The sequence below is a fragment of the Gopherus evgoodei genome, chromosome 4 (assembly GCF_007399415.2).
Source record: "Gopherus evgoodei ecotype Sinaloan lineage chromosome 4, rGopEvg1_v1.p, whole genome shotgun sequence".
NCBI classification, from domain to species: Eukaryota; Metazoa; Chordata; order Testudines; family Testudinidae; genus Gopherus; species Gopherus evgoodei.
The window spans coordinates 16477004-16504369 of NC_044325.1; the positions used below are offsets into that span (position 1 = coordinate 16477004).

The 27366-nt window shown below is 43.7% G+C and overlaps 1 protein-coding gene across 2 annotated transcripts in view; it reads right to left on the reverse strand.

Annotated features, from left to right (window-relative positions):
• KCNH5 (potassium voltage-gated channel subfamily H member 5) overlaps positions 1-27366 on the reverse strand; it is a 248629-nt gene that overhangs the window by 22074 nt on the left and 199189 nt on the right. Inside the window, exons 10-11 of one of the 2 annotated variants that reach the window (XM_030558540.1) lie at positions 13599-13795; positions 12414-12490 (exon numbers count right to left, since the gene is read on the reverse strand). In XM_030558540.1, coding sequence (XP_030414400.1) covers positions 12467-12490; positions 13599-13795 — 221 coding nt within the window. In that variant the 3' untranslated portion in view covers positions 12414-12466. Of the gene's footprint in view, positions 1-12413; positions 12491-13598; positions 13796-27366 lie in introns of those variants that run through there. The other variant, XM_030558539.1, reaches the window with a different exon arrangement.

Below are 27366 nucleotides of genomic sequence, written 5' to 3' on the forward strand. Positions count from 1 at the left end.
CAAGAAGTGGGACAGCCAAACACTGAGGATGGGGTGGAGATTAAAATTAATCTAGGCATGGCCCAACCCCTAAATGAAATACTTTGCCTTGGTTTTTAATAAGCGTAATTAGGAGTTTAGGGGTAATGGCAGGGTGGCTAAGGGAAATGAGGATATGGAAATAGAAATTACCACATCCAAGGTGGAAGTCAAACTCAAACAGCTTAATGGGACTAAACTGGGGGACCCAGGCAATCTCCATCCAAGAATATTAAAGGAATTGACATATGAAATTGCAAGCCCAATATCAAGGATTTTTCATGAATCTGTAAACTCGGGTTGTATCCTATGTCTGATAATATAGTATCTATTTTTAAGAAACAGAAAAAAAGTGATCTACGTAACTAGAGGCCTGTATGTTTGACCTCAATTGTATGCAAGGCTTTAGAACAAATTTTGAAAGAGAAAGTAGTTAGGAAATAGAGGTGAACGGTAATTGGGATAAAATACAACATGGTTTTACAAAAGATAGAACATGCCAGACCCACCTGATATCATTCTTTGAGAAAACAACTGATTTTTTTAGACAAAGGAAATGCTGTAGGTCTAATATACCAGTAAGGCATTTGATACAGTTCCACATGGGAAATTATAACTTAAATTGGAGAAGACGGGGATTAATATGAGAAGTGAAAGGTGGGTAAGGAACTGGTTAAAGGGGAGAACAGGTCAGGATAAGAGATGAACTCTTAGGATGAAGGGAGGTTACTAGTGGAGTTCCTCAGGGACTGGTCTTGGGAACAATCTTATTTAACATTTTTATTAATTACCTTGGCAGAAAAAGTGGAAGCGTACTAACAACATTTGCAAATTTTTGGAAAAAGGGGTAAACAGTGAGGTGATAAAATTTGCAGACGATACAAAACTATTTGTTTAGCATGTGCATAGTCGTCTAGCCCTAGTCAAGTGATGGCATCTTCAGTGGCATGATGCAGTTCTAGGCCACTGCTGAACCTAGTCAGCAGGCATTCATCGACAATGTGCATCATCGGCTTTGTAGTGCCGCAGCTGCACAAAGGGCTGTCACAAAGGCTCCAGAGATACTGACTGGCCCGGTCCTTGCCCTTGCCCGGTCTGGAACCTGTTCAACAGGGACAATGGGTGACGGGGAAGGTCAAAACCAGGCGGGGCAAATTGTGGGGTCAGTGACGAGGGACTGGTTGGGGATTATAACCGATATCCATTCCTCTCGCCAGAGTGTTTCTGCCCTAACATCCTGGCATGGTGGATGAGACCATAATGGGCGATGTGACAGCAAACTGCAGCTGGTCGTTTAAAAAGGTCATTGTGCACTGGCAGGCTTGGCTTGGCGCGTACTTTCTCCAGTAACGTGCCAGTGGGAACCTCTCATTAGATATGAGGAGGAGCAATATTGCTCAGTACTGGAAGCCAGGGAAGTGGAGTCGGATGCAGGGTGCTGGAAATGATACACATGGAAGCATATAACCATGTATTCACCAGTTCGGTGTGTGATGATCGACTCCAGACTGGTGCGCAGGACTCCACCACCGAATACGAGGTGGCAAGAGCTGACGTCCACAAAGTTGGAGCACAAGCACCCCATGACGAACCTGCCAGCTTGCCAAGAAGATTGTTGCCTGTCTTAACTTTAGCTGTTGTCTTCTTCAAGTGGGCATGGTAACTCAGTGTGCGGTCTAAGGTCACACCTAGATAAACTGGTTCCACTTCATGCTTCACCTTCTGACCATTCAGATAAACATGCAGTTCTCGGGCTGTGCTGACATGATAAAGATGGAACAAACTGGAGACTGTTTTTATGACGCTTGGCTGGAGGTGCCAAGTCTTACAGTAGTCAGGTAACTTTATCATGTTCCAGTTTAAGGTGGCATCAAGCTCATGAAACGTCCAGGCCTGGGTACTGCAACAGATGTCATCTGCGTAAATGAACTTTCATGACTTCGTTGTTGGCAGGTCATTAATATAAAGGTTGAATAGGGTTGGAGAAAGCACTGTGCCCTGGGATAACCCACTGATCTGTTGTCTCCAAGCACTCATCATCTCCCCCATATGGACTGTGAACTGTCTATTACGGAGGAATAGTTCAACTTCGCCTGTGACCCAAGGTAGCAGTACCATATCATAAGTCGCTGTTTTATCAATGAAAACAGGACTTGTTTTCAAGTTCCTCTGGAAGGCATTTTCAACAAAAGTGGTCAGAACGAGTACTTGGTCACATGTGCTATAGCCTCGGTTAAAGTTGGGTTGATCAAAGATCAAAATTCTCTCCATGTCGGGTAATATGCACTACAGGACCAAGCGCTGTAGGACAAGCGCTCCATTGCCTTGAAGCACACCCCCAATAATAACAAAACAATTCAAGATAGTTAAGATAGTTAAGTCCAAAACAGACTGTGAAGAGCTACAAAAGGATCTCTCAAAACTGGAAAACATCCACTCACTGTGCAGTGGCAATCAAAAAAGTGAACAGAATGTTGGGAATGATTAAGAAAGGGATAGATAAGGAGACAGAAAATATCATATAAACTCTATATAAATTCATGGTATGCCCACATCTTAAATACTGCATGCAGATTTGGTTCTCTCATCCCAAAAAAGATATATTGGAAGTGGAAAAGGTTCAGAAAAGGGCAACAAAAATGATTAGGGGTATGGAACGGCTGTCATCTGAGGACAGATTAATAAAACTGGGATTTTTCTGCTTGGAAAAGAGACAACTAAGAGAGGATATGACAGAGGTCTATAAAAACATGACTGGTGTGAGAATGTAAATAAGCAAGTGTTATTTACTCCTTCTCATAATACAAGAACTAGGGTTCACCAAATCAAATTAATAGGCAGCAGGTTTAAAACAAACAAAAGGAAGTATTTTTTCACACAATGCACAATCAACCTGTGGAACTCGTTGCCAGAGGATGTTGTGAAGGCCAAGACTATAACAGAGTTAAAAAAATAACCTAGATAAGTTCATGGAAGATAGGTCCATCAATGGCTATTAGCCAGGAGCTGGGAATGGGCGACAGAGGATGCATCACTAGATGATTACCTGTTCTGTTCATTCCCTTTGGGGCTCCTTGCATTGGCCACTGCTGAAAGACAGGATACTGGGCTAGATGGACCTTTGGTCTGACCCAGTATGGCCATTCTTATGTGCTTATGTTTTTATGCAGATGACACAAAGTTAGGAGGTACTGCCAATACGGAAGAGGACTGGAATACCATACAAGAAGATCTGGATGACTTTGAACACTGGAGTAAGAGAAAGGGGATGAAATTTAAAAGCACGAAGTGCAAGGTGCATACACTAAGGGACTAACAACAAGAATTTGTGTTATAAGCTGGGAATTTATCAGTTAGAAGAGATAAAGGAAGTGAAAGATCTGCTGTATTGGTTGATCATAGAATGACTATGAGCTGCCAATATGATGCAGCTGTGAAAAAGGCTATGCAATCTTAGGACGCATGAGACACAGGATTCCCACTAGAGATAGGGAAGTGTTAGTACCATTATACAAGGCACTGGTGAGACCTCATCTGGAATACTGTGCGCAATTCTGGTCTCCCATGTGTAAGAAAGAGGAATTCAAGCTGGAACAGGTGAAGAGCAGGGCTACTAGGATGATCAGAGGAATGGAAAACCTACCTTATGAGACAAGACTCAAAGAGTTTGGCTTGTTTAGCCTGACCAAAAGAAGGCTGAGGAGAGATATGATTTCTCTCTCTAAATCAAGGGTGGGCAAACATTTTTGACCTGAGGGCCACACTGGGGTTGTGCAACTGTATGGAGAGCTGGGTAGCCTGGCTCCCCACCCCCTACCTGCCTCCTCCCACTTCCTGCCCCTTGACTGCCCCCCTCAGATCCCCTGACCCATCCAACCCCCCCTGCTCCTTGACCCCAATCGCCCTCTCCCAGGACCCCATGCCCCTAACCTCCCCTCAGGACCCCACCCACTATCCAATACCCCATTCTCCCTGTCCCCTGACTGTACCAACCCCTATCCACACCCTCGCCCCTGACAGTCCCCCCAGGACTCCCACATCTATCCAATGCCCCCTGCTCCCTGTCTGCCCTGACCTCTATCCACCCTCACTGCTCCCTGTCCCCTGACTCCCCCGACTCCTATCCACACCCCCTCCCCCTGACAGGCCCCCCAGGACTCCCATGACTATCTAACCGCCCCTGTTCCCTGACTGCCCCTCCCCACCAAATCTCCACCTACTCCTAGCTACTAAGTGAAGACCCATGCGGTGAGAAAGTAGGAAACACCACCTAGGGAACCAGAGTCAACAAAATACCAGCAGAATGATTTGCCAGAGAGGGAGAGATTAAAGTGGCGATCAAGATTATTTTTTCAAAAATCTGCTCCAAGGGGTTCTGTCCCAGCCCAATAAGTGAGGCCCAAACAAAAATAACCCAGATCATTATATTTTCCATTCTCCCAAAGTGTGAGTTTCCACAGATTAAGAGTTACTATTCTATCTACATCCCTACACAAATTCACACCACATGTCTGTATACATAAATAAGTGGAATATATGACACTGTGGTTTAAAGATTTTATCACCACAAGATTGGGAGGGCTCATTACTCATGAATGGCAAAAGCTACTTGAGTGGGACCCGCCTACTCTCTCAATTCCATATTGCTGCAGTTGAGGTAAGAAGAGAGCCTTGAGTAGCAGTCTCCTGAATTTAACAGAGAAGGGGCAGGCAGTCATGTTTTCAGCTGTGGAAGCAGCTTCCAGCTTTGCTCTGAAAGAGTTGGATCTGCAAGGACCATCTGTTCGCCTGACCTTTTTAAGAAGATGGAGGTGATGGTTTATACAAGATTGTTTGGGTGCAGAATGTCGCACATATTGGACTGTGTTGGAAGTGGAGTTTTGCTGGAGTTAGCTGCTAGTCGAACTGTTCTTTTTTTCAATAATATCAAAGCATACCAATACCCAAGCTATTTTACAGTCAATAAAAAAATTAAGATGGAGATATTAGTCCTCCACTTTCAGCAGCACAGCATATTTTTACTCCCTTCCAACTGCGGAAGAGGGAGATGAAAGCATCAGTTTCTGCAGAGAGAAGAAACACCATAACATTATTTTTAAAAAATGTTGAAAGGATTAAAAACTTAAAATAAAGCCCTTTATTTATTTAAGTTGTCGTGCAGGTCATGTACAGCGCCATCTTTGATTAACGTTACTTGATATCCTACATAACGCTTGGGTGAAATAAGAAGCACCTGTTAATTCTGAGAGCATTGTTAACAAAATAAAATAAGTATTAATTTACAAATAGTGCATCTTAATAAAATCACCCTTGAGCTGGATCTTCCCACAGGATAACTAACTTCATTAATTTAACTAACTACAATCTAAAGTAATTAATTTTCAGTCATGTGTAAGTGATCATTGTAATTGACTTTAACCTGTTGTTTTTCTAAGAATGAGCTCGGCCTCTTACATACTGATTAATGGATTTGTTACACATCATTCAGACTGCATTTCTCCACGTGGCTGAAAAAGAGAGAGGAGAGCTAAATCCACCACTGGTGTCAACCAGTATAACTCCATTTACATCAGCTGATGATCTGACTCTAAAACATGCAAAAAAAAACACCATGTTTTTTTCCCAGTCTGTAAGCACATAAGTACACTAATGTACTGTAACATTAAAAGATCCTTGAAGGAAAAGCACGGCAATGGGCTTGTATTCTCCAGTAAAAATCACCACTGAAACATCATCCTGACAAATGAAATCAAAGGCTCTTTTGTTTTAGATTTTGGAAGAGAAGTTTTGTGACTATTAAAAACTAACAGGCCACCCTAGGTATGGCGAAGGGTTACTAGTTGGACCAGTCCTGCTGTCAGTGGAGTCACTGGGTGTTTTTCCACTCGCTTAAAAGCAAGCACGATCCAGACCTCTAGAGTAGGTATTTAACAGAGTAATTACATCCAGAGTAGAAAAGGAGTCTGCTGGTCCCTTACAAGATTAACGTGGCCTCAGGATATCATTAAAATCGTTAGCACATTGGTTAACCTCTGGATCAGTTTACACTTCAAACACACAATCTACAGGGCAGACTGTGCTTTGCCCCTACATGAGTGTTAGTGTGGTGAGCACACGCTAGGAGCATTCCCCCTCTCCCTCGCGCAGCTCATGCAAAGGCAAGTACAACTGCTTTCCCTCCCTGCGCCGCTAGCTAGCTAACATCCCCCTGGTATCTGAGTATCTAAGGGGGAAGACAGAGGCAGGACTACAAACCTGCCACCTGTTTCCACATCAAAGCATGGAGCTGGCCAAGTGCCTGGGGTGGGGAACATGCTGCACCCTGGAGCAGGTGCAGGAGCAGATGTGCTCCCTTTGCACTGGGAGGAGTTCTGGTTTGGGCCCATTTCCTCCCAGAGCTCCCCCTGGAGCTGTGGAGTGCTACACTGCCCCAATGCTGCACAAATGATCCCAAAGTACATGAGAAGGCAAATGCAAGTAGATAAAACAATTAGGCAGGGAGGGATTGGCCTAAAAACAGACACAAACACAACCGGGAAGAAAATCATAATGAACGCTTTTGCAGCACCCACTCTGCCTAGAGAGCACAGCTTACAGTCCCACAACATCCTACAGTGGCCCAGAGCCGTTTTCTCTTTGAATCTGTATGCTATTCTTGTACCTGGCGGAGACATCCACAGCCCTCCAACGACCCACTTCCCTGCTTTGGCTACCTCAAATTCCAACCCCTGCGTCCTCAAAGGGGTGCAAAGATGTGAGACATCCCTCATCAGCCAAGCGATCTGAGGGCAGAGCTGCTGAGAAACTCTGAGCCTGATTCAGTAACCTTTACACTGCAGCAGATGGGCCTGCTCATGTGACTAAAGGGTATGTCTACATGGCAAATGAGGGTGTGATTGTTGCACAGACAAACATACCCATGCTAGATTTAATCTAGCTAGCACAGGTAACAATAGTCGTGTAGAGCAAGGTGGCATGGGCTAGCAACAAGAAATGAAGCCCAGGGAACTGAGTAAATACTCCAGTGGCTAGTCCATACAAAAGCCCATGCCACCATGTCTACATTACTGCTGTTATTTGTGCAGGCTACATTAAGGCTGGCACGGTTATTGCCTACTCATGCTACCGTCACACCCTCAGTTACTGTGTAGTCATACCCATTGTGTACTCAGAATGGCTAAGGGTTGCAGGACTGGGCCCTTTGTCATGAGATGGGGTCACAGAGATGCCACCTGACCGGATACCAACACAACACTTCACTGCGAACATCACAGTCTAACGTCAGAGTGCCGCACTGTAATTAACTGCATGGCTCTCAGAGAAGACATTAGATGCAGTAGCTCTTCACCTCTCAGAAGTGAAGTGACTAGGATCAGGAGCTAACATAACGGCAGGATCTAGAGGAAGAACCTGGAAGGAATTGTCCCTAAAACAAAGACAGGTGATAAACATTTCTGTCATAAACAAAAGCTTCTTCAGGTCATAAAGGATGCCATGAGGGCTGTGAGGATGTGAAGAAAATGAAATCATATTGATTTTGTCCAGCATGGCTGCTCTATCCTACAGTGTAGCTAACCTGTATCTATAGGACCTCACTTCCCTGGACAGCACATTTTGCTACAACAAGGACAGCTAAGGGGCGAGGAGAGGAAGGGACAGTGTAAAACGATCGTTCCTTTTTCACGTGGGGATGGAGAGGCAAGTGTGGTGAACTCCAAAGGCAAGGCTAACTTGTGACCTGCATTATGCACTCATGCAAGGATGCAAGAGGGAGTGAGCTCCCCTTTCTATTCATGCCCACCTGGCTTCTGGGCCTAGGGCCCGACACACAGTAGTAAGAATGTGTTGAGTACTCGCTTACACTGGAACAAGCGGGTGGGAAGAGGCAGGCTCCACTTCCCCTCATTGGCTCCACCCCCACCCTAGTCACTCACTAGCACGTCTGAAAATGGGTTGCAGTTTGCTGCTGTCATAGGCCAACTGCCAATTATTAGCCATCCCAAAGCAAGGGCTGGGACTGAAGTTGTTGTCTTGCCCTTGGTAAATGAAGGGGCAGGTACGTTTCACAACACTGAGTGTGAGAAGCCTTCAAAGCATCCCCGCCTTGGGTCAGAGTGGCGAGTGACTGGTTTGGTAACCCAGGGCCCAAAAACCTATAAAAGAACAAAAACATTTTTGTCTGAGTATGTGAATTGAATTGATATCAGCAAGAAGTGGGTCAAATGAACATTCATTAGGCATAAGCCAGCCACAGTTTGAAAATGAACCCAGAGTCAAAGGCCCAGCCAGCTCTATAAGCCAAAATTGAAACTGAGCTATTGGTTCTGACTTCATACAGTCAGATCCTCCTCCACTGACTTAAAATGGGCAAAGGATCACAAGCCACATAAGAAAGAAAACATCAACAGTGACAAGCTTGGTCACCGGGATTACCAGAATGCAGTGCTAGAATACACATGGCGGCATATTTTCATTCATGGAGACAGACACGAATTCCACAGGAGCCTTCATTGACTAATCTATTTCCATTATTCGTGGACAGCTTCTTTTAATTAATAATACCGTGGAAAATAATTTAATCAAAATGGGTTCTGTTTTTGTCACCACTGGTGACACCTCAACATGAATCACTATAACAGCACAGGACAAGCAGCGAGTCACCATTTCTAAGGATCCACCAATGGGGTGAGGCAGCTTATCTCAGGAATAGGGAAGCTCACCAATTGCCGGAGTTATATAAAGGCCAGACTGCGAACGCAAATAACCACAGCAACTTTAATTGGACTAAATCTGAGTAACTGCTGCCTAATGTAAATGGAGGGGCTCACAAACTGACCTAAATAACCTTACTGTAGAGTCTACAACATCCTATATTAAAATATAGGGAAGTATGAGTGAATACTATGGTAACTGTTTTAATAAGGGAAAAGTGGCAAGTTTTTATAGTTCACCACTGCAGTTTATACTTAATATACTTCTTGGTAATCTCCTCCCAACCCCAAATGGGTGGCAAAGCCCCTCAACATCTTTACAATATTTCTTATGAAACACCCAAATGATGCACATATGAGGAGTGACCAAAAAAAAGTTAGTATTAGGCATCCAACATAAAATTGTATTGGTCTAATGCCTCATCCCAAAAGTTTCCATTCCATTTAGCCCAAAGTCCTAGATTAAATGAGACCAATAGTTTGAGCTTTTGAACTCTTTAACAGGGAGGAAGCCTACATCCACCACGTTAAGTTCTTCATCAACCAATTCCCACAGAAAAGCCGAATGCAGAATCTACTTTGAGAAGTGCAATAAACTCACAACACAAAGGCTCATTATAAATGGCAAAACTGTGTTGAATAAAGTGGGAACAATTGCATGCAAAGTAGACTGTCACCGTGCTGAATGATTTTTCACAGCAAACATGCAAAAGTGTCAGAGAGCCCCAGGACACTTAAGCAGAAGGAACTATGCATGAACTCTGGTGGTTATATAGTTCTATGTGCCCCAGTTTTAATATGTCCTTAAACCCACATGCCCGTTTAGTTTGCTTTCAGGAAAGCCTCCAAAATGGTCAAGAATTTGGATGCCAACAAAGACCTTAATAAGAAACTCACTTTGAAGAGATACAAGTATTTGGCTCAAATGAAAACAATGGTGTTTTTAAAGGTCTAAGATTTGTTCTTCATTAAAAAAACACTAGCAAAAAGCAGAGAAATGATTACAAAAGAAATTGTTCTAATTTCAAGTATAGAGAAAAACGATGGGCCATGACATGTCATGAGCTGAGGATCTGCAGGTAAATAACTTCACATGTTTAAATTGTGTTAGATGAATTATACATCAGCCATTATATATTCATATATACATAACAAGACATTCCAACTACCTTAAATGTATATCTCTCTCTTTGCATTCCTATGCCTCATTCTCTAACACACATTCCAACAGTGAACATGCCAGAGATCCTATAGACATAGTTTCATTCGTCACACACCCCTTTTTCAGTCCCTGAGCACCATCTATCCTGTGCACTGGATAAGACACCGTGGGAAATAACAGCACGCAGCCATTTATATTTAAAAAACATGGGCAAAATATTGGCCTCACTGAAGTCAATGTCAATACCCCATACTGTAATGCACACTGTAAAAAATAATATATAATATATGAGAGTCTGGCCATTACCTGGGGATTTTGCCACAAGCTGGTACAGATGGAAGTGGTAGCAAGAACTGGAAACCTATGTATTTAAAAATATTTGAACTGAGTACTTGTTTTCTGGAGGAACCTAATTGCTGACTAAAAACAGGTCTTGTAAAATGTTTGCCGCTGATAGTATGTTCATTTTTATGTGTTCGACTCTTTACTAACAATTTTTTTTAACTTCCTACGCTAGGGTCTGATTGCTATGATTGCTCCACAGGCCAAGCTTGTAAAACAAGGCCCTAATCCAAAGGGAACAGATTCTCAAAAGGCATTTCATGAATTAGATGTTATAAATATTCTCTCCCACATTAGAAGTCAGTTAATAACTGTTTGATGGGTCCTTCCAAGCGCTGGACTTTAACCTTCAGTTTTCACAGATGGACATGTATCTCATTGCAGTTTTCAAGAATATTTCGAGTTTAATTATTTTCTCTACTTGGAAAAAGTTCCAAGTTCTGTTTCTGCCTTGCAGTCCGGATTAGTGATGTTAGATGTGGCACGCGCATTTCAACACACAAAGAAAGATAATGCAACACTTTCAATTACAGGTTAAAAGTCACTTCGTTATTCTGAGCAGGAGAGATTGCTGCAGGTTGAAGAGCTAGCAGCCACTCTGATTTTACGGGCCCATAAATTTATTGTGATGGATGAACTACCTAACCAACAAAAAAAATAATAATCTTGAGTTGGTAATAACACGCTGCACAGCTCTCTTAAGTAGGTCATTCAACATGCCAGGTCTCTGGATATTACTGGGGAGTGAGAAAACATTATTTCTCCACCTCAATGTGCCTGTCTCTTTTCTTGTCATGTGGAACTAACCTTTCATGCTTAGTGCTATTACTAATTTATTAGCTTTTTAAATGCCTCAATTGCTGTACAGTCTGTGGACTACATCTTAACGCTTGCTGAAGCAAAGAGTGCTTTCGAAATGTGTGTGTGTATAAAGCAATAAACCATATGGGGGAACAATTCTCTATACCTCTGCGTTTGCTACAGTGAGAGCAAATAATCATCTTCTTGAGCACAGAAGAGCCAGCAGTTGATGTTTTTTATAATACTGGTGACTCTTGAAAGCGATGACTTAACTAAAAATGGTGCTAACTATATTTCTATTCAAACCAATTAAAGGAGAAAATGATTTTTTTTCCATTTAGGTTAAATGACAACTGCACAAATTGCTGTAATACAATTGTGCAGCTCTGTCAGTCCAATCTCTTGTGACCTGATTGACTGCTTCTGCCCACTTGATCGGACTATCTGTTGGATAGTTAGGGCCACTGGTGAAAAGAATTCTCCCACCATTACCATCAAGGTGTCAAGTGGCTGCATAGGCACTCCACTGCCATTACTACAGGCCTGCATAATAACTACTGTGGCTGTAACACAGAGGATCCATGTGTATGTGATCCATGCAGCCACACTGCAGACCCTCTCCAGACTGCACCTCCTGGTCCCTAGAGGTTAGCACGCAGGGAGCTCAGTTCTGCATTGCACACCTGTATCTGTGCAGCCACCCCTTATATTGCACCTCACCTCGTGAAACACACTGGGTCCCACTGCCAGAAGACCCTCTCCCTACTTGGAGGGAAGGGAAAGGATTTCCGCTATGTGAATAGCGGAATTGCAGTCCACTGCTTTGTCAGCAAAGTGTTCATATTGCTTTCGGTAATGCACAGCTCTAGCATGGCTCCAGAGAAAAAGGTGTAGTCTCAGGAAGTTAGTATAAGTGACAGGTTTATAGCCACAAGAAGCAACATGTATGTTTTGACACAGCGTGAATCGTATTAGCTTGTCCCATGAAATTGCCTTCAAGCATTTCTTCCATGGTCCCATATCCGTCCAGGTTCCACCCAGGTTCTTGAGCAGAGTTTTCAGCTCTGGACTCACAATTCATAGCACATTGTGGGTAGCAGGGTGGGAATTAAAAGAGGGTAAGATGACAATCTTAAACCTAAACTGGATTGTTGCTGTGCTTTTTTTTTCAGCCTTAACTCAGATTGGGTGCATCTGTAGGCCCATTTTAACCTCTCCCTCTCCCTCTCCATCTTGTACTTTGCTGACAGCACTAAAGAGCCATAATTCTTCCTCCTGTGCAGCATCTTGTACAAGCTACTGTTGCCAGAAGATACTAGGCTCAATGAACCACCAGTCTGTTCCAGCTGGGTAATTCCTCTTTTACTATAAGCATTGAGCTCCCTTTTCTCTGTAGCTGGATTGTCTTTAAAACATCATCATCACAGTAACTTCAGCTGAGATGCTCTAGGTGCAGCTATAGAAAAAAAAGATCCATTTCAACTGTAAAAGGATTTCAGTTAATGCTCAATAAGCTATAAATCAGTGTTATGAGATTTCCCTATGCAAATCAAATGTATATGACCCTCATCAATCTTTAAAAACATCTCCATAAAGATTAAATTTTGCAGTTGCAATGTGAATTAAAGAATCTGTTAACTTATTTTCAAGATACATCTTTATAGCTCATTAATTTTCAGATGGAGTGTTCTTTGAAATGACTAACAGCTTTACTGACTGATTATAAAATGAGAAGGTGGGTTAAAAAAAGAGAGTTGTGAATAAAAAAATCACTGTCAAGCTTTATTCACCTTGCCACATTAAAATTCTAAACTGAGTAAGCAAGAGAAGCAGGTATTAACATAATACCTTTGCTGAGTATAATTTATTTATTTCATATCAATAAACTCCTCTTAGCTGGTCCATATCCCATCAGCACGGCCTCCGATCTGGATTTTAGTAGATTGGAGAGTGAACTTCACCTTGGAAGAAATAATCATTTGGATTCTATTGGACTATAAAACACAGCCTTACATATTATGTAAAAGGAATGAAAAAAGAACAGGACTGCCCAGAGGGGGAGGGGCAAGTGGGGCAATTTGTCCCAGGCCCTGGGTCCTGCAGGGGCCCCACGAGCCCTGGCCCGGCAGCAGTTCGGGTCTTCAGTGGCATTTCAGTGGCGGGGGGCCCTTCAGTGCTGCCAAAGACACAGTGCAGCTGAACAGCCCCCCGCTGCCAAAATGCCGCAGAAGATCCAGACCGCGCCGGGTGAGTACAAGCGCTGCAGCTCCCCTGCTTTGCCCCAGGGCCCCTGAATCCTCTGGGCAGCCCTGAAAAAGAAAATAAGTGTAATTCATAGGTCACCTTCATAGGGCAGATACTTTGAGCTTCAAATCTACAGGTAGCTTTTACGGAGCGACCATTAATGAACTGCCACAGCTTTTACTGCAAGTCTAGTTACTAATCTGCACTAACCTGAAAACATCAAGACTAACTTAGGGTTTGCTATTTGCCACACAGACTCTGTGGGGGATTCTCAATCACTTTCCCCCTAGGAATGGTGAGAATCAGACCAAGCGTCTTACCCGTTTCCTCAGATTGCATGTGAGTGTGAGATTCCTCGAGAAGGAGTTTGCAAACGCTGTATAAAAGTCCAGAACTTTCAGCAAGGCTTCACGTTTAATAATATGTAAATCACAGTATGTCAGTGCTCGGACATTGGCACATGCATGGGCCAAAGTGGTTTCTTTCCAGAAGATATCACCAAACACATCACCTTTACCTGAAAAAAAGAGCAGGACACATTTATTAAACCACACATATACGCTGATCTTCAGCAAACCAATTAGTCCCTTCCCCAAATTTTCTTCAGCTCCCAATTATTCTGAATTTAGGCCCAGATTTTTAAAGGTATTTAGGCATTGTTCTGTTCAGCACTGCAAGGCCTAATGAATTTTGGATCCTAGGTCTCTTTCAATGAGACTTAGGCTCCTACGTGCTTAAGTCACTTTTGAAAATGAGACTTATTAAGCTGCCTTTAAAAACTGGATTGTGGGGTTTGTGTATGAAAATTTTACCCTTCAGCACATCTAAATCGATGCACATGCTTAAGTGCTTTGCTGAATCTGGGCCTTACTGAAGTATCTAATGATTAGAGCTGATCAAACTACTAATTAAGAATAACATTTGCTAAAAAAATCAACTCCCTTTTTGGCTAGCAAATCATTCACAAATAGACTCTGATTCCTGTGAATGAACTTGTTCATTTGCATTCACTGAATTGTTCTGACAAATAATTTTCTAGTGAATTGTTGTCCATGACTGTTTGCATTAAATATTTTCTAATTGTGTTGTGCAATTGGGCATCTGTTTTTACTCCCTAACTAAACGACATTTTATTTTTAAACGGGAGAAGAGCAAATGGTAAATAATGTGTAATGAGCTTGTGTTTTATGTTTTCAGCTGCATAATCATCTGCTATAAAATTTGTGAAATGTTGGGAATTTGTCAACATTCTCAAGAATGTCCAATGTTCATTGCAATGAAAAATTGCAAATAACAAACAAACTGACCCCACGAATCTTAGTGAACTGAACATTGCACTTATAGTTAGTTGTATTTGACAATCTGATTTTCTGCTATTTGACCAGTGCTGCTAACAATTAGCTAAGTGATTTTTCTAGATGAAATATGATTAATGATTGATGTTACAATACTGTCCAAAAGCCCAATCAGGATCAGAGTCCCACTGGGATGGGCACTGTAGAAACATATATTAAGATCTCATTCCTGCCTTGAAGACTTTACCATCTAGATTAAGACAAAACTAAACATCTGAACATGTACAGATACTTAACACTTCTAAGACATGGAGCCAGTGTTATCTCATTTCACTAACAACTAGCGTGTCTAAACTCCATGCCTCCAGAGCTGGGTTTGGCCAAAGTCATTAGGAAGGTAGTGGCTCAAACTATTCATTTAATTTGGATGTTGCAAAGTGAAAGGATAGGTACATATCATATTCTGGGGTGACACAACTCCTCAGTAGTCTGAAACTTATTCTGTCGCAAAAGCAATTTTCGTTATTTTTAGCAGATTGGGTTTCCCTAAGGAGATTTTAACTAAATGTGGGTCAAATTCATGGAAGTTGTGTGAGGCAAAACAACTAAAAGCCATCCCATATCCCCCAGAGACAAATGGTCTGTTGGAGAGGTTCAATGGAATTCTAAAATCTAGGCTCAGAAACAAATAAGAGAACTGGAGTCTGGGACAACGTCACTGACGGATTATTACCCTATTTGCTTATAGGAAAATGCCCCCAAAAGTCGGCAGGGTTTGCCCATTTGATCTTCTATACAGAAAAGTAGTAAGGGGACCCTTAGATCTCATCTGAGACTCCTGAGAAGGAGACACTGTTACAGAAGTTAATGGACATAATGGCAGTGGTTCAGACAAACCTCAGGAACAATCCAAACAAAAGGTGAGGTATGGCCAACATACTTGTAAATGCTCTTTTGAAATGGAGGATCTGAGGTTAGTGCTAAGCACTAAAATGCAGAATTCTTGGGAAGGACCTTTTGTGGTGACAGAAGAGGTAAATGAAGATACAGACCATGTTAAAAAGCCTCATGATAATGGGGTCCCACAGCTGGTGCATGTATACAGACTTAAAGTTTATCACAGCAGGCAAGCTACGGTCAACACAAGCTGTTGTGTAGAAAGGGAAACTGAGGCACATCACCTCACTGATTGATGGCTGAATGCCAGCCTGACTCACCCCTGGAAAGCATCAATCTCTGCAGTGAGTTAACACCAGCTGAAAAGGCAAAGGTTATCTGTGCTGCAAGAACATAGACAAGTGTTTTCTAGCAAACCAGGGAAGACTCACTTGCTGACTTATATGATGTGACACAGCACGGCCAGAGGGCAGCAGAAGAGTGTTAGCAGGGAGCCTTATTCCCTGCAAGGGGAGGTAGGTTTGCTACAGATTAATTAGAGCACCTGAAGCCAATTAGAGCACCAGCAGTCAGTCATGTGATAAAAACCCCTGCTTCAGTCAGACAGTGTGGGAGTTGGAGCAGGAAGGTTTGGCTGGAGCAGAGAGCAGTTTGAAGGAGTTGGAGAAGAGAACAGTTTTGAAGAGAGACAAAAGGAAAGTTTGGAGGAGTGCTGCGGTGGGCTGAGAAATCCAAAAGAAACCCTAGGTAAGGGGCACCTGGCTTGTGTAGAAGGAGGGTAAGAAGCCCCTTCCCAAGCTGAAGGGCAGGAGAGGGAAGTAGCCCAGGGGAAGGAACCGCTTGTTCAAGTGGTTCACCACAAACCTCAGGGCCCCTGGGTTGGGACCTGGAGAAGAGAGCAGGCCCAGGTCCCTCCCTCTCCACTCCCTTCCTCAAGGACACTAGTGGGGTAATTAAAATACCGATTCAGAGGCAAGCAATGGTGCCCTGAACCTTCCCCAAAGAAGAGAAAGCGTGAGACCCAGCATAACAGTACCGGCAATTTGCCACATGTGGTGTCAAAAGTGGGATCTGCGCGGTGGGGACTTAGTCCAGGGTTAGGCAAAACCCTCCCATCCTTAAGATGGACGATGTGGTCAAGGCCTTTATACAAGCCACCGCGGCCCAACAGAAGGTGACTAGAATGCAGCAGGAGACCAATCATCTGTTGATGAGTCAGGCTACTCAGGACCGAGCCCTGCTGAAAGACCTGGTGAACCAGATGAAGGCTCTTATGGAGGAGAATCACAACTGTGAAGGGACCCGGACCGTACGGGCTAGCCATTGCCTACAGAAAATGACACGGGAGGATGATGTGGAGGCATACCTCCTGGTTTTTGAAAGAGCAGCCCTGCGGGAGGCCTGGCCCCGAGATCAATGTTCTGGTACCCTTGTCCCATTCCTGTGTGGGGAAGCCCAGAAGGTCTACTACGATATGGCTGCAGAGGCTGCAGCAGATTATTCCCAGCTGAAGGCAGAGGTCCTGGCCAGGTTCGGAGTAACGACGGCACTGCGAGCCCAGAGGTTCCATGAGTGGCGATATACGGAGGACAAGACACCCTGATCACAATTGTTTGACCTGATCCACCTGACCTGGAAATGGCTGTGCCCTGAGGCCCTTAGCTCTGAGAAGATGATGGAGGTACTGGTATTGGACCGGTATATGAGGGGGCTACCACCAGGTCTCAGGTCTTGGGTTGGCCAGAATGATCCCTCTACCTATGATGAGTTGGTCTCCCTCATGGAAAGACAGCTGGCAGCCTGCGAACTGTTCCAGACCCCAGGCGGGGAGACACGGCAATCCAGGAAGCCAACCCCAAAGCCAAAGCCCCAGGCTGTCGAGAACTATAGGAGAACTGTAACCGGGAGGAAAGACACCGAGGAATGGCTCGAGGCCAGGAAGGGACCTGGGGGTTTGGGAAAAGAGGTGGGGGGCCAGCCAAATAGCCCCAGGCAGAGGGTGACAACCAGAATAAGGGGGCGGTGTTATGAGTGTGGGGAATTGGGGCATATAGCAGCCCAATGCCCCAACAAGGAAGAACCTATGCAGTGTAATCTGGGGGATTACGGGGAGCAATGTGGCCTAATCGGCCTGGTAGGGATCACAATGACCTCACATGGATATAACCAGACCAGTAAAAATGAATGGTATAAATACCATAGCATTAATAGATTCCGGAAGTGCTGTCATGCTGGTCTCGGGGAAGTTGGTGGGAACAGACCAACTAACCCGGGCCAAAAACACAGGGGTAACGTGCGTACATGGCACCGTGAATTTTTACCTTACAATTCCGGTATGGATTGAGATCCAGGGGAATACTACCAGGGTTTCTGCAGGGGTGTTCCCCAGGCTCCCCTACCCTGTTTTGATTGGGAGAGACTTCCCCGGGTTTGAGATCTTACTTGCCCCAATAGAGCCAGGGGAGGGTAGCAACCCCCAGGCTGAGACGGAGGCAACTACAGATATCCTTACCCCAATGTTTGCCAAATTTGCTCCAGAGTTATTCTCATCGCCTGGAAAACCCCGAAGGTCTAGGCGAGAACGAAGGGCAGATAAAAGGTTAGGGACCAGGATTCTAGCAGTGAATCAAAAAACTTCCCTTGTGGGTAGGCGAACCCGCTTAGGAGACCAAGAGATAATTCAGGCCAAGGAAGACTTGGAGGCGGATCCTAGCCCAAGTGGGAGCACCCCAGGGGGAAGAATAGAAATAGGCCCCCTAGAATTAGGTCAGTTCGGTACTGCACGTGAGACTTTTGGGCAGGACCAGGCCAAAGATCCATTATATGCGAACATGAGGGAGGAGGTAGTGGAAGTAAATGGTGTGCCTGTGGAAGGAAAAATGAAAGGCCCAAGGCCATAATATGTGCTCAAACACGATCTTTTGTACAGGATAGAGCAAATACGAGGGGAAGAAGTAGAGCAACTCTTAGTCCCACGGAAACACATAAGGGCAGTACTAGAGTTAGCTCACAGTCATCTATTTGGGGGACATCTGGGGTAGACAAGACACTGGATAGAATCCTAAGAAGGTTTTATTGGCCAGGGATACGCGTAGAAGTCCAGCGTTATTTTGCCTCCTGCCCTGAATGCCAGTTGCATAGCCCCCGACCTCACTTGCAGGCCCCATTAGAACCTTTGCCTATTATTGACGTTCCTTTTCGAGAGGATAGCCATGGACATAGTGGGCCCATTAGAGAAATCGGCACGGGGCCACCGAAACGTACTAGTCATCCTTGACTATGCCAGGCGGTATCCAGAGGCCATTCCTTTAAGAAACCCCACATCCAAGGCAATAGCAAAAGAACTACTACAGGTTTTTGCCAGAGTGGGCATCGCTAAGGAGATCCTGACAGACCAGGGAACCCCGTTCATGTCAGAACTAATGAAAGACTTATGTGCCCTGTTCCGCATCCAGGCCATACGGACCTCAGTCTATCATCCACAAACAGATGGACTGGTCAAGCGATTTAATCGTACCCTTAAAAGTATGATCCTGAAGGTGGTAGCACAGGATGGAAAAGACTGGGATATCCTTCTACCGTATCTAATGTTCGCTATACGGGAAGTCCCCCAGGCATCCACGGGTTTTTCTCCCTTTGAACTATTATATGGACACCACCCACGCAGGATATTAGATATCGCCAAGGATGATTGGGAGGAACATCCCAACCCAGGAAAGAAAGTAATTGAGCACGTGACACAGATGAGAGAGCAAATAATTCGAGTAACCCCGATAGTACGGGAACATTTGGAAAAAGCACAAGAGGCCCAGCGAACATATTACAACCGTCGGGCAAAAGTACGGAGATTTCAGCCAGGGGAACGGGTGATGGTGTTAGTACCAACAGCAGAAAGCAAACTTCTAGCCAGCTGGCACGGACCATATGAGATAGTGAAAGCCATTGGGGAAGTGAATTATAAGGTTAGACAACCAGACCGCTGATAGCCAGAGCAAATCTACCACATCAACTTACTGAAGCCCTGGCATGACAGAGAGACGTGTCTGGTCATTCGAGGAGCTCTACCTCAGACAGACAACCCACAGGGACAGGTAAAGATATCTCCTGAATTAACCCCAGAACAATGAACAGAGGTCATTGAAATGATCCACCGGAACCAGGACATATTCTGTACACAACTGGGCCGAACGACACTAGTCCAACATCATATTGTCACCAGCCCCAGAGTAAGGGTGACGATAAGACTATACCGAATACCGGAAGCTAAAAGGGAAGAAATTAGGACGGAAGTGAAGAAGATGCTGGAACTCGGGGTCATTGAAGAATCCCACAGCCAGTGGTCCAGTCCGATCGTCCTAGTCTCCAAGCCTGATGGCACCCTGAGGTTTTGTAACGACTTCTGGAAATTGAATGAAGTATCCCACTTCGATGCCTACCCGATACCACGCATTTACGAGGTAGTTGATCAGTTAGGCAAGGCCCGATACCTAACCACTCTGGATCTGACCAAAGGATATTGGCAAATTCCCCTGGCCAAGGATGCCAAGGAAAAGACTGCCTTCTCTATACCCGATGGCCTGTTTCAATACACTGTCCTCCCTTTCAGACTCCATGGGGCCCCTGCAACATTCCAAAGACTTATGGATAAGTTATTACAACCCCATGCCAAGTATGCCGCCGCCTATCTAGATGACATAGTCATACATAGCCCTGACTGGGAAACGCATCTAGAAAAAGTAGAAGCAGTGCTGGACGCCCTGCAAAAGGCCGGTCTCACTGCTAACCCTCTCAAGTGTGTGATAGGACTAGCTGAGGCCAGATACCTCGGGCATGTAGTAGGGAGAGGTTTGGTGAAACCCCAGTGGAACAAAGTGGAGGCAATACAAGGTTGGCCTCGACCAATCCGCAAAAAGCAGGTCAGAGCATTTTTAGAGATAGTAGGATACTATCGGAGATTCATCCCTCATTTCGCCACAAAAGCAGGGTCATTGATGGATCTGATAAAAGCTCGGGGCCCCGAGATAGTAAAGTGAACTGATATGACAGAAGAAGCATTTGCAGATTTACGGACAGCCCTATGCTGCCATCCAGTACTCATAGCCCCAGACTTCGAGAAGGAATTCATCCTACAAACATACGCCTCGGAGGTGGGGCTCGGTGCTGTCCTTTCCCAGATGGTAGGGGAGGAGGAGCACCCCATCTTGTACCTCAGCTGGAAGCTCCTCCCCAGGGAACAAAAGTACGCTGTTGTCGAAAAGGAATGTCTGGTGATAAAATGGGCTATGGAGACTCTCTGCTACAATCTCCTGGGGAGGCAGTTTACCCTCGTGACAGACCAGGCCCCCTCCAGTGGATGCACAGGAACAAGGAGAGGAACGCCAGAGTGACGAGATGGTTCCTCTCTCTGCAGTCTTTCCATTTTCGGGTCCAGCATAGAGCTGGAAGCCAACATGGCAATGCTGATGGCCTATTGCGACGGCACTTCCTCTCGTCCCAAGTAGCCCAACCCCTTGGTGTTGAGCAGGGGGAGGGGGAGATATGTGATACAGCATGGCCAGAAGGCAGCAGGAGAGTGTTAGCAGGGAGCCTTATTCCCTGCAAGGGGAGGAAGATTTGCTATAGATTAATTAGAGCACCTGAAGCCAATTAGAGCACCAGCAGTCAGTCATGTGATAAAAACCCCTGCTTCAGTCAGACAGTGTGGGAGTTGGAGCAGGAAGGTTTGGCTGGAGCAGAGAGCAGTTTGAAGGAGTTGGAGAAGAGAACAGTTTTGAAGAGAGACAAAAGGAAAGTTTGGAGGAGTGCTGCGGTGGGCTGAGAAATCCAAAAGAAACCCTAGGTAAGGGGCACCTGGCTTGTATAGAAGGAGGGCAAGAAGCCCCTTCCCAAGCTGAAGGGCAGGAGAGGGAAGTAGTCCAGGGGAAGGAATCGCTTGTTCAAGTGGTTCACCACAAACCTCAGGGCCCCTGGGTTGGGACCTGGAGAAGAGGGCAGGCCCAGGTCCCTCCCTCTCCATTCCCCTCCTCAAGGACAGTAGTTGGGTAATTAAAATACCAGTTCAGAGGCAAGCAATGGCGCCCTGAACCTTCCCCAAAGAAGAGAAAGCGCAAGACCCAGCATAACAGTACCGGCAATTTGCCACAATGACCATATCTGTAGGATCCCAGCCAACCCAGCAGGTCCTAGTGCACCACTGGCAAAGTATAAGAGCAAATTTGCACAGAAATACAAAGCATGCTGGACCAGGGCTGCAATTATACACAGACACCTAGACTGTGACCTGCATGCTGTTTGGCTGTTAGTGAACATTCTGGGTTGGGAGCTACAACAGAAAAGTATTGTGAGGCACCCATGGTTATGGGGCAGGCAGTGATAACCACACACTGGTCTGGATTGTACCGGGGAATGTAACCATCCAGTTTTGCACAAAAGAAAAGACACATGTTCAGCATCATAGCTAGAACCATGTGTCATGACAAATATCTGAAGATTAAAACTTTTGCTTATATTTACTGTAAATCAGAAAGTGGCAGATCTGAAGTGTAGATCTGCAGTGCTGGTCACCCCATCTCAAAAAGGATATTGCAGATTCAGAGAAGGATGATCAACAGCCTGGAAAAAAACCTCTCCCATGAAATGACACTGAAAAGATTGGGATTGTTTACTTTAGAAAGGATATGAATAAATGAGGATATGATAAAGTATTTAAAATAATGAAGAGTAGAGAAGGCAGATGGGAACTTCTGTTCTCCCTGACTCAGCATAAAAACAAGGAGACATACGGTGATATCAAAGAATTTGGAATTTCCCATGGATAGAAGGAAATACTTTTCTAGACAACATGCAATTAAACTGTGGAATTCGTTGCTACAGGAAGTTGTTGAGGCCAAGAATTCACAAAAATTCTAAAGGGATTGGACATGTATATGGATATCAGTAATATCCAGGGTGATCATAATTATTAATGATAAAATCTGGAAGGGATATTAAACCGCATGCTTCAGGTTTTAAGTCAATTTCTAACTACTGGAATCAGGATGACACCTAATGTGGAGGGGCTGATTATCTCACATCTGTCTACTGTGGGGTTCTTATACCTTCCTCTGAAGCATCTGCTGCTGGCTACTGTCTGATCTAGTGTGGCAATTACTGTGTTCCTACATAGCCACTCAGGAAGTGATGCTTCCAAGAAGAATTTGGATTCAGGCCTTGAAGAGCTCACAAACCCAGGTACCTCATTGATCCCATGAGCTGTTTGATGCAGAAAACTCCTTTGAAACCCCAAAGGAAAGCCTTGTATTTTTTTTGATGATTTCATTTGATGAGTTTTTCTCTTAGGCCTCCAGAAGCTTGGAGTCGAAAAGAAAAATTATTACAATGGGAGTTAGGCCCCTAACCTGCTGAGGCGCTTTTTGAAAATCGCACGTGGCCCTATCTGCATCTTCAGGTGTTGAGATACCTTTGAAAATCTGCCCCCAAGGCCCAATGATGTCAGTGGGGTTAAAGTTAAAGTTAAATATGCCCTTACACGACTACCTAATTTGGGCCAAAGGCAAACATTTGCATAAATGAATAACTTAACTCATATGTTGCAAGTTATATGCATAATTATTAGCAGAGTTGAGCCTTAAAATAGTTGTTCTGACTGTGGTTAACAGTTGGAAAGACACCCCTCTGGAGTAGCCAAAATTACCTTCTCTTGCCTAGTTGCTTTTCTAGCAATATGCTGAGTGAAATCCAATATTAGAACTGTGCCTGATACCCAAATTACCTGTAGGAGCCGCTGTAGAAAAAGTGAATGTATAAAAAAAGGGGGGGCATTTAGAAATATCTTCCTCATTTTTTACAAAACGCTCACCTTGGTTTTAAAAAAAGTTACAAACATTTTTAGGACCCTTAAAAGGAAACAAAGTATAAGGGACTTGGTGTCTAATTCAAAACCCAGTAAAGTCTTTTCATAGAGTTTAAGGGCAGATGGGACCATTAGATCATCTAGAACTAAATTCCTGTCTATCACAGGCTCTTAAATTTCACCCAGATATCCCTATATTGAGCCCAAATACTTTAGTTAAACCAAAGCATTTCAGTCCTCAGGAGGGTAAAATGTTGTAAACCACAAGCCAAGACCAGGAAAGATCGAGGTGCCACTAATGCCAGGGGCTCTTGCCATGACTCATAGACTCATAGACTCTAGGACTGGAAGGGACCTTGAGAGGTCATCGAGTCCAGTCCCCTGCCCTCATGGCAGGACCAAATACTGTCTAGACCATCCCTAATAGACATTTATCTAACCTACTCTTAAATATCTCCAGAGATGGAGATTCCACAACCTCCCTAGGCAATTTATTCCAGTGTTTAACTACCCTGACAGTTAGGAACTTTTTCCTAATGTCCAACCTAAATCTCCCTTGCTGCAGTTTAAGCCCATTGCTTCTTGTTCTATCATTGGAGGCTAAGGTGAACAAGTTTTCTCCCTCCTCCTGATGACACCCTTTTAGATACCTGAAAACTGCTATCAGGTCCCCTCTCAGTCTTCTCTTTTCCAAACTAAACAAACCCAATTCCTTCAGCCTTCCTTCATAGGTCATGTTCTCAAGACCTTTAATCATTCTTGTTGCTCTTCTCTGGACCCTCTCCAATTTCTCCACATCTTTCTTGAAATGCGGTGCCCAGAACTGGACACAATACTCCAGTTGAGGCCTAACCAGCGCAGAGTAAAGCGGAAGAATGGCTTCTCGTGTCTTGTTTACAACACACCTGTTAATGCATCCCAGAATCATGTTTGCTTTTTTTGCAACAGTATCACACTGTTGACTCATATTAAGCTTGTGGTCTGCTATGACCCCTAGATCTCTTTCTGCCATACTCCTTCCTAGACAGTCTCTTCCCATTCTGTATGTGTGAAACTGATTGTTCCTTCCTAGGTGGAGCACTTTGCAGTTATCTTTATTGAACTTCATCCTGTTTACCTCAGACCATTTCTCCAATTTGTCCAGATCATTTTGAATTTTGACCCTGTCCTCCAAAGCAGTTGCAATCCCTCCCAGTTTGGTATCGTTCGCAAACTTAATAAGCGTACTTTCTATGCCAACATCTAAATCGTTGATGAAGATATTGAACAGAACCGGTCCCAAAACAGACCCCTGCGGAACCCCACTTGTTATACCTTTCCAGCAGGATTGGGAGCCATTAACAACTACTCTCTGAGTACGGTTATCCAGCCAGTTATGCACCCACCTTATAGTAGCCCCATCTAAATTGTACTTTCCTAGTTTATCTATAAGAATATCATGCGAGACTGTATCAAATGCCTTACTAAAGTCTAGGTATATCACATCCACCGCTTCTCCCTTATCCACAAGGCTCGTTATCCTATCAAAGAACGCTATCAGATTAGTTTGACACGATTTGTTCTTTACAAATCCATGCTGGCTATTCCCTATCACCTTACCACCTTCCAAGTGTTTGCAGATGATTTCTTTGATTACCTGCTCCATTATCTTCCCTGGCACAGAAGTTAAACTAACTGGTCTGTAGTTTCCTGGGTTGTTTTTATTTCCCTTTTTATAGATGGGCACTATATTTGCCCCCTTCCAGTCTTCTGGAATCTCCCCCGTCTCCCATGATTTCCCAAAGATAATAGCTAGAGGCTCAGATACTTCTTCTATTAACTCCTTGAGTATTCTAGGATGCATTTCATCAGGCCCTGGTGACTTGCAGGCATCTAACTTTTCTAAGTGATTTTTTATTTGCTCTTTTCTTATTTTCTCTTCTAAACCTACCCTCTTCCCGTAAGCATTCACTATACTAGACATTCCTTCAGACAGGGAAATGAATAGGTGAAATATTCCCAGATGATACCCGTGCCCTATGCTGCAGAGAAAAGTGGAAAAAAAAGCAAGGCCTCTGCTAATCTGACCTGGGGGAAAATTCCTTCTTGACCCCAAATCCAGCGATCAGTTTGACCCTGAGCATGTGAGCAAGACAACCAGCCAGGCATCTAAGAAAGAGGTTCCTTAGCACTCTCTCCATTGATTTCAATAGCCCTTGGACTGGGCCCCTGTGAGGTATTATTTTATAGCTTGGAGACTTTATTTTCCCAAGCGAAGAATGATAGGACATACATAATATTTTTTATCACGCATACTCTCAAGTATTTGAAACATTTTCTAAGGAATGCTTTGCAGCTTTGTTTTGGGAACTACATATGCTAACCAAATTAACAATCTGCTTGATCAAACCGATCTCATTGTTCTTTGTGGTCTGGGGTTTTATGTCTGTGTATTGTCTATGGTATTGTTTGTGCAGAATATTATTCATTAGATCTTTGCAGGTTTGCAAAACATGAATAGGAATTTCTATTTGAAGTAAAGTAAAAATTGCAGATGTTTGTCTTGTTTTTTTTTGTCTCTATTTTACATTCAATAAAAAATAATGTCCACATCTTGGAATCATCTCTTCTAATGAAGATTATAAAGGCTTTCTTACTGAGTCCAGTTTTCAAAGGATTTTTTTTTAAATGAGGGTGAATACGGAATACATAATCCAGCTAATGCATTTTACAAAATGAGATGGCATAAAGTTTATTGCAGAGCATTTACGAGTAATTTATCACTTATCTAATATACTGATTTTAAAATGCCCTTTCTGTAGTTAATTGTCCTTGTTCATAAACACAGTTCTATTTCATACACACACAGCACAGTTATAATTTATTGAAACATGTACAACAATGCCTAATTTATTTTTCCTTTGTGATGTGCACTTGGGAAAATTGGAGTTTAGCTTTGAGCAACTACAGCCTGCAGTTGAAAATAAGCAATATCGTTGAGTTGTCTCTTATCATTCTCCTCCCATAATGTAAGGGAAATATTTCTTTACTTTCTAAATGCAAGGTAATATTACCCAGCAAATTAAAGGTGAAAGGTTAAAAGCAGATGATATCTACATGCAGCTCTTGTGTAATACTGAGTGTTAAGCAATGCACCAAAATTCTTATATAAATGAATCATCCTTCAGAGAAATGAACAGATTTTCATGAGGTTTGTAACAGCAGTGGGATCATCAAATAGATGCTGAGCCACTACACACATCATGAGTCAGTTGCCTTTTGAGTCAAATGGCAGCGTGGTACCTTGAAGTGGGGAAGGATTTAAAGGACAGACACAAAAGGTAACATTGATAGTTTGCACTTTACAGACGCTGTCTGTTTCTCTGAACACGAAGATAAATAGGAGCATTAACTCCCATGGCATGGCAAGAGCATGGTGATATTATGCTGTGCTCAGACAGCGTGAAAACAAGAACAAACAGTTCAAGACTCTTCTGAACTTGGTGTTTTTTCCAAATATTTGAAAGATGCTACACTAGTTAAATCAGCCAAATTTGTTAACAAATGTAGTGGGTGAAAACAAAATAAAATCCCGCAACACAACAGAATTTTCCCCATCAGGGAACAGTCAGAGACTAATCATATGTTGTATTTTATCCCCAGCTCACTGATGGCTATTAGAAAATGATGGCAAATATTCATGTATTTCTCTTTCACTCTCCTTTGAGATAACTGCAAAGGATAATTTAGCTGGTTGAAATTAAAAGTCAGATTTTTAAATATAGGTGTATGAACAGCATGCATTTAAGTGATGCGAGCAAATGTGCATGCACACTTTGCAATTTGGATATTTAGGCAGGTATATATGTATGCAGAGATATAGCCATGGGCTGGTGTTGCAAAATGGCTGTTTTGAGAGATCTGTAGGGTATAAAATTTTAAAGTCCGTCTCCACAGCTAGGCCCTGACTTAGACTCCTTTAAGGACTTATCCACAGATGGTGTTATTCAGGAATAGCTCTTCAGGGATAAATCCATGTGTGCACACTCTTATTCTGAAATCAGA